General features: G+C 39.8%; 1 protein-coding gene across 1 annotated transcript in view; it reads right to left on the bottom strand.

Annotated features, from left to right (window-relative positions):
• Nucleotides 1–12,436, bottom strand: part of UNC13C (unc-13 homolog C) — a 524,308-nt gene that overhangs the window by 38,075 nt on the left and 473,797 nt on the right. The window contains exon 29 of the mRNA XM_090029216.1: nucleotides 6,878–7,025. Coding sequence (XP_089885342.1) covers nucleotides 6,878–7,025 — 148 coding nt within the window. The remainder of the gene's footprint in view (nucleotides 1–6,877; nucleotides 7,026–12,436) is intronic.

Raw genomic sequence — 12,436 nt, 5'->3', positions numbered from 1 at the left:
ATAATCTGGCCTGAAGGGCTCCCCATGGGTCCATAAATGTGGTTGCTGGAGAGAGGTGGCAGCATTAATTCCTGCAGTTCTGGAAGCCAGATAAATGGGCTGGATTTTGCCTAGGCTGAATCCCTGGGCTGGATTTTGCCTGTGGGCTGGAGATTGAGCTTCATTGCTGTAGTTTCCTACCCATCCCATATGAGAATTAAGCTATACTTGTACAAGCACTTTCCCATCAGTACAACAGCAATGTGCATAGGGAATGTCAAAGCCCTTTAAAATGAAGAAAAAGGGAAGAAGAGGACTGACTGTATAGTTTTTGTAATTACAGTGACATTTAAACCAATTGTACTTATGAAACAACTGTTTGTGAGGATAGCTTTATGAGGGCCCTTATTTTGACAAATGACTATATGGCAGAAGCCTTTTTGCCCTTGTCTCCCTCACTTTGACTCTGCAAGGTCCCTAGAGGAAATGCTAGACATGCTATACTGTAACTGGAGAGAAGGAAAAAATCCTGGCGGCGGTCTTGGCTAGGCTCAATGCACTGTCTGTAACTCCCTGTCTCTAAAGTATTGGGTTGATCTAATGGTGAAATGCCATTGCTACACTTTATTTCTCCCAACAGAGAGACAATTTCACTGTCGTCTGGTGTTCATTGCAAACAATGATAGCATTTGACTTACAAATGGGCAAAATGTAACTCCCAAAACTTCAAAGTCAGGGATATCTTTTGTTGTGGACAGTTATATTGACATTAAATTATATCAGTCACATCAGAACATTTTATAGTGTTACATCTGCCTGCTCCTCTAGCTATATAAGTGAAGCAAAAGTGTTATAACTTTAATTTTGCTTTATTCAGGATTAAAGTTACAGCCTTTTAGCTCATTTATCTTACTCAGACTGCTATAGCAGTAGATAAACATAAGGGCCCCTCTACACATGCAGGCAAAGGCATGATGGGATCTAATGTGTGATCCACAAAATTGTGCCTCCTGCCATATGAACTGGGAGGTCCCAGGCTCTGAGGTGCACATGGGCCTCCCCCAGCTGGGAGATCAGATCAGCTGATATGGCTCACAGACACAGTGGCCCCTGGCCACACTTTCAATTAATGGCATGATAAGAAGCAGCTGCAAAGTTATTACATATATTCTGTGGAATAACTTTGTGGTTCATTCTTCTTTTTATCTTACCATTAATTGATTGAATGTGTGGCCAGGTGACCACGTAAGGTGTGATTAACTGATTAATCATGCCTTAAGTATAACTTGTAGATGGGGCCTAAGAGTAACCATCAGAGGTGGTATGCACCACCTTACATGCCCTTCCTTCATCCTGGAACTTCTGCACACATGAAAAGTCTTAGCAGCCAGGAGGTCTGTTGTAGCAAGATTGTAGAAATCAGGGTCTTAAAATATGTGAAGCAGGCAGAGGATGACCACGCATTACTATCAAGGATTGCAATTGACAGAGGGGAAGAGATATCTAGGATTTAGGGAAGCCTGAAACTTCCCTAATCTTGTGTATCTTGCTGCAGGCAGTATGACGAAGAAAGGAGGGAAATTGAAAAGCTCCATATCATCAACAGATGCATCCACTGCATTGCACTCCCCACCCCCCCACCCCCCCTTGCCTCAGGGTGCTAGGCCTGGGCTGGGGGTTGGCAACACTCCCGCCCCTTGAGCAGCCAGCAGGGAAAAGCCTGGGACTGTGCAGACAGACCTTCCTAATGAGAGAGTCCTGCCACCTGGCCACGCCCCCCTCAGCTTAGCTCGCTGCAGAAGGGAGGGGAGGGCTGCTCTAGTGCCTGAGCCACTGCAGGCATGTGCCTGAATTTCCTCAGTCCAGAAAGAATGCCTTTCCAGTTTCTAACAAGTTCAGCCTAACCAGGTTAGACTAACCTGCAAAGATTGAATCAATTCAGGCTCAGGCTTTTTGACTCTAAAATGTGGGGGGATGTGGGTACCCTAAAAGGAAGGAATAGGCTGCGATCAGACCTAGACAGGTTACAGGAGTGGGCGGATGAGAATAGGATGGGATTCAACACCAACAAGTGCAAGGTGATGCACCTGGGGAGGAACAACCAGCACCATACCTACAGGCTGGGGAACTCCTGTCTCAGTGCAGAGGCAGAAAAGGATCTTGGAGTCATCCTTGATGCCAAGATGAACATGGGCCGGCAGTGTGGGGATGCAGTTAGGAAGGCCAGCCACACCTTGCCATGCATCCACACATGCATCTCAAGCAGGTCCAAGGAGGTGATCCTCCCCCTCTATGCGACACTGGTCAGGCCGCAGTTGGAGCACTGCATCCAGTTCTGGGTGCCACACTTCAGGAGGGATGTGGACAACATGGAGAGGGTCCAGAGGAGGGCCACTCGCATGATCGGGGGCAGCAGGGCAGGCCCTACGAGGAGAGGCTACGGGACCTGAACCTGTTCAGCCTCTACAAAAGAAGGCTGAGGGGGGATCTAGTGGCCTGTTACAAACTAGTCAGAGGGGACCAGCAGGCACTGGGGGAGTCCCTGTTCCCCCAAGCACTACCAGGAGTGACTAGGAATAACAGTCACAAGCTGGCAGAGGGTAGATTTAGGCTAGATATCAGGAGGCGCTACTTCACGGTCAGGGCGGCTAGAATCTGGGACCAGCTTCCGAGAGAAGTGGTGCTGGCTCCTACCCCGGAGGTCTTTAAGAGGAGGCTGGATAAACACCTGGCTAGGGTCATTTGACCCCAGCACTCTTTCCTGCCATGGCAGGGGGTCGGACTCGATGATCTGCTCAGGTCCCTTCTGACCCTACAAACTATGAATGTCTGTCCCTAGCCTTAGTGAACTGCTGCTTGAGCAGTTTATATGCCTGGAACCATTTGGTGAATAAACTTTAGAATAAGTCCCAATAAAGAAGAAATGAGATAATATTGTGATCTGCTTGATATTAATTGGTCTGAGCTGCTTCTCACCTCTATTAACTTAGAATGCACAAGCAACTCAAGTTTGTCTTTGGGAATCTTAAACAGAATTTGTGTGTGCAATAAAGCATGTTACGTTTATAATTTTTTTCTCTATTTGTCATTCTAGGCAGAATGCACTTGTTAGATATGTAGCTATTTGGTAAACATAGATAATTGTACAAATTCTTCAATATATTCTATAGAAGCAGATCTTGAAAAAGTCTCTTGTGCATTCTTACTATGAAGTATTTTTAGTGTGAAAGCCTTTGAAGAACTAGAAATGTTGATATATTTATGTCTTCTCCACTGAAATTCTATCAGGAATATCTTTGCAAAACATTAGACTTAGGAACATAGGAAGAGGAAGAGTGAGTTTGAAAAAGACCAATTGTTTCAATTCAATTCAATTTAATTCATATTATTAAATTTAAAAGTACATGCTAGCTCATTTATTAGTAAAAAAATAAATCAATACTTAAAAAAAACCCTCCCTTGTTCTCACAATTTGTTTATGCATTTAAATCAAGAGACCATCATGAGGTTGTAAGACGTTGAGGCCAGTTTTCTTAGTGCTCATCCCCAATTGTTGCATTTGTGCTACTGGAAGTGTGTGTGTAAATGTAGGACTACAAGACCTTAGGCACCTCTTAATGAAAATCAGGCCCTTTAGCTTTGTGGCTTGGAAATTATAAATGATCTCAATTTAATAAGTACAGCCCATCCTATTTTCATTGCCTAAGGTATAATGAAAATGTGCATAAGAAAAACAGAATGTACTCTAGAATGAGTAAGTAATTAATCATCCTCTGCCTAAATCTATACTGTTATCTTGTTTAAGGAAAAAATCTATTTCTTACAAGTTAGAGTTTTATAGCATTTTTTTCTCTTCTAATACATGAATTGTTAATGAAGACAATTAATCCGATATAGGAGATGCTTGGAAAATCACTTCTAACAATGACTCTCAAGAGCAAGCAAGAAAATTTATCTTCCAAGCCAGCTCTTTAAATTGTAAGTATCATATTTACTTCAAAGATAAAAGTGATTGTCTATCAAGTTACCTGTTCAGACTAAAACTTTTCAACTAAACTGTTCAACTAAAACTCTCTCACAAGATAGAGAAAGATTATCATCAATCAGCAAATTGTATTTCCACTCAAAGATGATAAGTAATGGACAGGGCCATTTTTGTAAATACCCTTATGGTTGGTGCAATCTTGTGCAGACTGGTATTATGCAAAAGTTAGCAATGTTCTGTATGAAGACTTGCTTAGTATGGAGTTTAATGCACTTTTTCCTGCATAGAGAACAGTTCCTGAGGAAATATTATACTCTGTAATAACAAGCAGTAACTGCCTTTGAAAGCAACAGGGATTAATGTGAAAGTTTCTTGGGCTTTGTGGAGCCATTTGACTGCTTGAAAATATCTTTGTGAATGCTTGTACTCTTCAGTGGATAGCATGACCCATTAAACAGAAAGCGTCCAATTTTTATTGATGCACTTAGACTATACACCATGAGCAATGTAAAACAAAATGATAGAACATTTTAAGTGGCCTTAGTATATTAGCACTTAGTGTTCTCTGCTTTAAATTATTTTTAAGAGCCTGTCAGCCTCTGAAGGCTTACTGTACAGATATTTAAAAAGGATCTAATGTCAACATTGTCTTGTTTAAAAATCATCACATAGGAAACTAAAAATGTTTTTCAGTATGAAAGATTCTCAGAAACCATAGGTGATGGAAACAACAGAAAAACCTAAAAAGAAAGCGAGCACTAAGCATCACCTTGCTCCCATTTAAGCCACCCGCACAGTCTTCTCAATTTATGTTTTAAGCCAAACATAGGAAGGACCCCCACCCACAGTGTTTACCTTTAGATATGAAACTTGCCAGACTGCAGTACTTTTGTTGAGACCTACTGGTAAAAAGCATAGATTTATTTTAAAAAGAAACATGATTTGGTACCTTCTGGTACATTATTGACTATAGTCAGTCTGACCTCAATACCAGAAAAGACTATGAAGCAAGGAGTCAAAACATCTGTTTGTAAGCACCTTGAAGAAAATGTGGTAATCAGGAACAACCAGCACGGAGTCATCAAAATTAAGCTATGTCTGACCAACCTGATATCCTTTTATGTCTATGGCAAAGTGATAGACTACATGGACAGGTACGTCAAACTACAAAGGCTGGGGTTTTCCAGGGAACAACCAGGTTTTCCAGGGATCTGTCCTGGACTGGTGTTGTTTACTACATTAATGTTTTGGAGGATTGGACTGAGTGCACGCTTAGCAAAGTTGCGGATGACACAAAGTTGGTTTGGGTTAAGTTGAGCTGCAGATGCTCTGGAGAGTAGAGCTAGGATTCAGAATGACCTTGTTGAAAACCAATCAGTTGAAATTCAGTCAGGGGAGTCCTGCATTTGGGATGGAATAGTTGCATGCACAAGTACAGACTGGGGAAGGACTGGGGAAGGGTACTTCAGAAAAGGACCCAGAGGTCACAGTGAACCATAAACTAAATATAAGCCAACAGCATGCTCTTTCTGCAAGAAAAGACCAAGAGCATACTGGGTTGTATTAACAGTAACATCAGTCACAAGGCAAGGAAGTGATTCTCCTGCCCTGTTTGGCACTGAGAGAGAAATTTGTGCACAAGAAAGATGTGGACAACTTGGAGTTCAATGAAGTACCAAAAATGATTAGAGGCCTGGGAAATATGACTTATGAGGACAGGCTAAAATAACTACGAATATTTGTTTTAGAGAAAAGAAGACTGAGATGGGGTTTGCCAACAATTTTCAAATACCTGAAAGGCGATTATAAAGAGGATAGAGACAAACTTTTCTCTGTGGCTGTGAGGGAGAGGACTAGAAGCAAGACTAGAAGCAGACTGCAGTCGAGGAAATTTAGGTTGGAGATTAGGAAGAGCTTTCTCAGTATGATGCTGGGTAAGCCAAGATGCTATTCAGGGAGTCTGTGGAATCTCCATCCTTAGATGTTTTCAAGAGCAGGTTAGAAAGTATTTGACTGGGATGGTTTAGTCATGGATGATCCTGCCTTGAATGGGGGGCTGGACTAGATGACCTCATGAAGTCCCTCCCAACCCTGCCTTTCAATGATTCCATGAATGCCCTTCTGTTCTATTGGGACACAAATAATCATTGGCCATAACAAGTCAGGGCTCAGGTCAGTAGAAGAAAATTGGCATGTTTTTGTCATGATGTGAAATCAATGTTTTGTCCAAGAGCACTGTTTTCTACAGTTTGTTGTTTTGAGGGTCAAAAGAAGAAAGTATGAAGCGTATATTTATGGTAGATATTTACAAATAGCAATTTATAATTTTGGAAATATTTATAGCTGCTGAAATATATTGAATTTTATTTTCCATAGTTATGATATCGTAGATTGTATTATGAAACTGAGGTCATTTTGTTGAGTAAGGGCTTCCAACATGAGTGAAAACTGGTACATTCTAATGGTAATGAAAGGTTGTACATTCTAAATCAACCTATTCAGTTTGTATGCATTACTGTAGGTTGAGATGTTTACTGATGGTATATCAAGTTAGTAGCATTAACTTCAACTCAGTTGTGTTGATTTATACCAGCAGAGGACCTGGTCCATAGCTTATCATCATACACTTAGGCCTGTACCATCCCTTTGCATTGCCTGCATATGCAAATATAAGTGTACAACAGAATATATTATTGCTATTCACTTAGGTTTGTTAGTTCTTGTTAAGATTGTTATTAATGCTGGATTGGATTTTATTGACAAAGAAGAACATTTTTTAGACTAAGTAAAGGTGATGTCTTCAATTCCATAATCATTAGAACCTGAAGATGTTTTAACAGTTATAACTGGCATATTCACATTTTTAAAATGCTCTTTGATGCATTTACAGCCCCACTTTTTCAAGTTACTTACTTTGAGAAGTCTGAGTGTCTATAAATTTCTTTATCAAGGCATCAGTAGTTTGCGTGTAAAGGTTAAGAGCATATCTCAGGGACTGTAGGTCTGGGCTCTTTTCCAAGAAGTTCTTCTTCAGTCCATTTCCTCCAGCATGAAAGTATTGCTAAAAAGAAAAATACAGATGAGGCATTTGTAAATTATTTGATAACATCATCACCTAAGAGCTGAAATTCCTATGAAGATATAAAAAACAAAACTGACATTGCAGTGGTTAGTATTATAATTACAGCATTTCCTATAATTTGTACTGTTCACATTATACGGATTAATTTCCCAAGACAAAACTAATTTTAAGATTTGAGGGAGAAACTAGAGACAAAATAGGCTTTACACTGCAAGTACAGAAACAACACCCTTTGGGGAAAGAGAAGAGGAAATTTGCCTTGTGCTTTGTGAAAGTGTTTATGGTTTTGTTCTATTAAGACACTGTTCAGTAGAAACATACAATTTGTTGTGGTATCACGTACAGTGACAAACTTAGAAGAAGAATGCTCTGTGTTTCAATGATGGCTTAGATTGCTTTATATTTGCCTGTGTTTTAAAATGTAGTTCTAGTCTAGGAAGTGACTGAAAATTTAAGAGGCTACATTTGAATGTAATGTGGGCTATTCAGGGAAGAAAGAGTGACATCCCTATGCTGGCCACATCAGAACTACCCAGTTTTGCGTGAGATACAGAAGGAAAAGATTAAGATGAGAACACAGCCACAGCACTAACACTCCCCACCAAGTGAAGCAAGTAACCTGTATCCCACAACAGTAGGAATTAAGGGTATAACCAGACATAACCAAATGATGCAGATCATCTATGGCAGGATGTGTTTTGGTACAGCTGATCCACTTCACTAAGTTAAAACATATCACCCACTGTCCCACCCGTTGATTGTGCAGGACAACAGGTCATATGTTCCCCTCTTGCACAGACATGCCTGGAGAGTCCCTGGGGCACTTCTCTGTAAGTGCAGAAAGCCATCATTTGTAGAGATGTGCCCCAGGGATTCTCTGAGGTGTGTTTCTGTAAGCAGGGAGCCCCAGCTTTCCTGTGTATAGAGAACAACCTTGGAGATTCTGGAGCATGTCTCTGTAAGTGGAGAAAGCACGGCAGATGCTCCTGGGGCTTGAGAGGCCCAGACCTGTGCTGGAATTCCTCTGGTACGCACTGATCTGACTTCTCAGGCTCTTGAATACTTGCCCAACTTTTGGGGCCACAAATTTGGGCATGTGAAGTGTGACAAATTTTACAGATATCTGTTTGCTTTCCCTCTGTACTGCCATAAAATTGTGGAGGCACAAAGGCAATGTCTGTTTGTACCTTAACTTACCATCACTTCTGGAGCTACAGGGAAGGAATAGTGACTGTTAGATGCTCCTCCTGGAACTGTAAATTTACTTGCCATTGCATATGCTGAATTGTGCAGGGAGACTCATCCAAATTCTTTTTATTCCATATCAAAAGTATGGATTACAAATCAGCAAAAAGATGATTCCCCCTAATTGCTTGCCCTATTTTAAATCCAAAGGTGGTTCAATTCTCCTGTCCTATCACCAGTAATGAATATCAAATCAAACAATTCCATATGCTGAGGCTTAAGATCAATGGAAAATTAGCTTTTTCTGTGTAATGAGCCATCAAATTCCTTTTCACAACAAGCTCTTATTTACAACTATATGTGAAAGTCCCAGGTGGGACTGGATGGGGTTGTTACTCAGGAGCTTTTCTTTCTGCAATCAAACCAAAGTGGAAAGGTCAAGGTATTGAGATTAAAGGACAAACTGTAGTTCACCCATCATTCCCTCCTAGAGTAAACAGGAGAATGCAGTGACTCCTGTCACAGCTCCTGTTGTGGCAAAATACCCTGAAATTCTAGCAGCAATAGCAGGAGGGGCAAAATGGTTTTCAGTACTGGACTCGGCTAATGCGTTTTTGCCATTCCCTTGGCACAAGAATGCAGATATAAATTTGGATTCACACTCAGGGGACAACAGTATTGTTTTACTTGAGTACCCAAGGATTTCACAGTGCCCCAGCAATATGCCACACAGATGTGGTATGGATGTGGGCCAAACTTTCTTCCATTAGTCAAAGTTGCATGTTGTCATATGTAGATGACATACTGATACATGGAAGTGATAAAGAGTAAGTAGAAAAGTAACAAGGGACATATTGAAGATAACTGAGAAAACAAGCTTTGAGGTTAACAGAGTTAAGGTGCAGTTGGTAGTCAAGGAGATGAAATACCTAGGAGTTACGTTGGGGCAGAATGGGAGAATTCCACATAGGCCGCAGGCAAAGCTGATAGGCAAACTGCCGGCTCCAACAGACTTAACATCCCTGCAGGCACTGTTGGGAACACTGAATTCCTCACGGGACATTATTCCTATGTTCGCTAAGAAAAGAAAAGTCAACCTTTTGTTAAACTGCTGAAAAAAGGGTGACAGTGGGAATGGGGCCTGAAACAACAAGAATCTTTAATTCAGTTAAAAAGGGGTCTGGTATAAACTCCTACATTGGCTTACCCGGATGAGACAAAACCCTTTGCCTTTCAGCTGGCAACTTGTGAGGGAGATATCAGTGCTACCCTACTGCAGGGGAAAGGAAAAGGAAAAAGACCTTTAATCTCAATACCTTGACCTTTCCACTTTGGTTTGATTGCAGAAAGAAAAGCTCCTGAGTAACAAGAACCCTAACAGGTCAGGAACAAAACTTTAATCCATGTGAAAAGGAATATTTGACATTGATTTGAGCACTGAGAAAATGGGAATACACCGTAGGAGGGACTTCTGTGTTTAAAAGATGGTTAAAATCAAAGATAAATTTGGCTCAGCAATGGTGTAGTGTAGCCTAGGTAGTCAAAGCAGATTGAAAGGATGTGGACCACTGCTGAAGCATCAAGAAGTTTGCTGGTACAGGGAACAATTGAGCTTAGTTGCACCATGCATTGGCTGTGTTTGTGTAATGTTATTGTTGTAAGTGGTTATGATTTTATCTATTTTGTGCCCTGGTGGACTGTTCAGTCATTCCAGGCTAAACTATGGCTATATCAGGATGTAACACCAGTGCAGCTGGGATTGGATTTGCTGCTTTTGCAGCAAATTTTGTCTCACCCTGATCTCACACTATACTTCAATTTATTAAAAAATACAGGTCCAAAATGGTTAAAAACCACTGTCCTAGCCTTTGGGAATCTTTTAAAGGGTCAACAGATACCACATCTTTCATTAACAGTTGTATTTTCTTTTCTTTTCACAGAGGCATTTAGCAGTTAATTACTTTAATTTTCTCTTGATTACACACTTACATGGATTTCTGTTCATTCTAATTGAGTTATTTATTTGTGTATTTTTCAAGGAAGGCTCTCTTATCTGAGTTGTTTAAAAGCACATACATGTTTTCACCAAAATTTAATCAGTTTACTACCAAGCTCTACAGTAATAAATGGTAATAAAAGGTGGCTTAGACATTTTTTTTAGAAAATAGGGATAGAGTTGCATTTCCATTTAGAAAACATTTCCCATGCAAAAGGCATTACTGGGTCTACCCTTTACCACAGCTGCACGAGGAACCACAACATCCTCTGAGGATGCCATTATTCAGGGGCAGGCTAAGATATCTTCAGTGACTAGCTAAGCTTTTCTTCAATCCACTTTATGCTGCTGAAGGCACAAAATCTTATCATGGTAGAAAATCTGGACTCCCAACTAACGAAGCCTTACAATGTACCTTACAGATGGAGAAATCTGGCAGAGAATTTACATTATTTAGCCAAAGGTATACAACAAACTAAAGGAAGACATGGGAATATCTCAGAATGTGACTTTTAGAAGGGTTACCTGGCACTGGGAAACAATTCACCTGCTACATACTTTACAGTTATTTTATTAGAAGAGTTCAGTGCCTTCCAAGTTGCAGCTGGTTTCTATTTTATATGCAAGAAAGCTCATTTGGAATAGCCGGTCAGCTGAAATTTCATACTCAGACATAAATTGTACAGACATTGAACCTGGAGTAAGTTCATTTTAAGCTGGTCATCACAAAATGCCTTCTGACAAAAACCCAGAAAGACAAATAACTCATGTCGGATAGTATTTTAGCTTTGTAGATTGCCTGCAGTTTTATACTGTTGGGGGAAATAGAACAGAACAGAACAGAACAGGAGTAGCAATGAATACAAGTAGGTTTTCCTGTCTTGTTCTCTATGGCTTATTAAAACTGCCTCACTTTCATTATCTCCAAGGTGAGCTTTAAAAATGTTCTTCTCTTTCTAAGGTAATTATTTTTTAAGACAGCAAATAGCACAATGCCAGTATAATCTGCAGCTGGCCATCAGTCCTTGCTAGGCAAAAACAAAGCCACAAGCTAGATGCCTACCAAAGCATTCCCTACGGAGGTATGAACATTTGGAAATAAAGTCCATCTTCATTGTGAGTGTTTGCAATGAGCATATGATTGTCATTCCTTGCAAAGACAACACAAGCATTAGTTAGAAGAATATGTACAGTTTAAATGCGACAAAAGATCCATTTTCCCTAATAACAAATGTATCCATCATGGATTTTTCAGACAGAAGAAAATACAGAAAGTGCTAATATACTATATTTAACATGAAAGGTCACTTTTCAGTAGAATGATCTTTCAAGTGTAATGAAAATATACATTAAATGATCATTGGAAATAGTTTTCATGAATTAATGTTTAGTACTTAAAAGAATCAATGCATAACAAATGTGAATTTTCAATAGATTCTTTAAATATACCATTACTGGTTTTGAAAATGTGTGATAACAGCAACAACCACAAAAAACCAGTGAAATCCAGGTCTCCTATATTATATCCTTTTCCTCCTTAGAAATCTCATGTTCTTCTTGCTTAGAGAGCAGTATTTGGTTTTAGATTAAATATATATTTCTGCATGTCACCTGAATTCCTTCCTTTTTTCATTAATCATATTAAGTAAGTGTCCTTCTAAAGCAAAGTCAACACACCAGGCTTTTAAGAGTGTGATTATAAGAATTTTTTCATCTTCAGAGTCTTGTCAAAAATATTTTGTTGTTCCATGGATTAAAGAAAAATCACTTAATATGTATAACTTTGGCTTAGTGGGCAACTTATGGGGCCATGCTATGTCTATCACATTTGCCCAGCGGTCGTGCAAAATGTGCTACTTGTTTCAGTTCATGAAGTATGCTTGCAGTGATTAGAATCCTGGATTGTTCTTGTCTTTTAAGAAATTCTTCAGTCCCTTATTTAGGAGCATGGAAATTATTTTCAGCCAGTGGGATACCAAAAAGATTTCAAGCAAAAGCAGAATTTAACATTTTTGCACTTTCTTTTTATATGAGCAAAAAACTTTGAATTGTCAATATTTTTTTGAATACCATGAACTGAGGATTCCACTGGGTTACTTAGTGGAGAAAGCATACTAGCTCTACAGTGTCTTGTTCCACATCTCCTGCCACTATCAGGAATTTCCAAATGTCTTCTGTTTGCTTCCACAAGACACCTTGTCTTCCTTAT

The sequence above is a fragment of the Crocodylus siamensis genome, chromosome 15 (genome assembly GCF_052110815.1).
Source record: "Crocodylus siamensis isolate JL-2025a chromosome 15, ASM5211081v1, whole genome shotgun sequence".
NCBI classification, from domain to species: Eukaryota; Metazoa; Chordata; order Crocodylia; family Crocodylidae; genus Crocodylus; species Crocodylus siamensis.
This window is presented reverse-complemented; position numbering and strand designations above follow the sequence as displayed.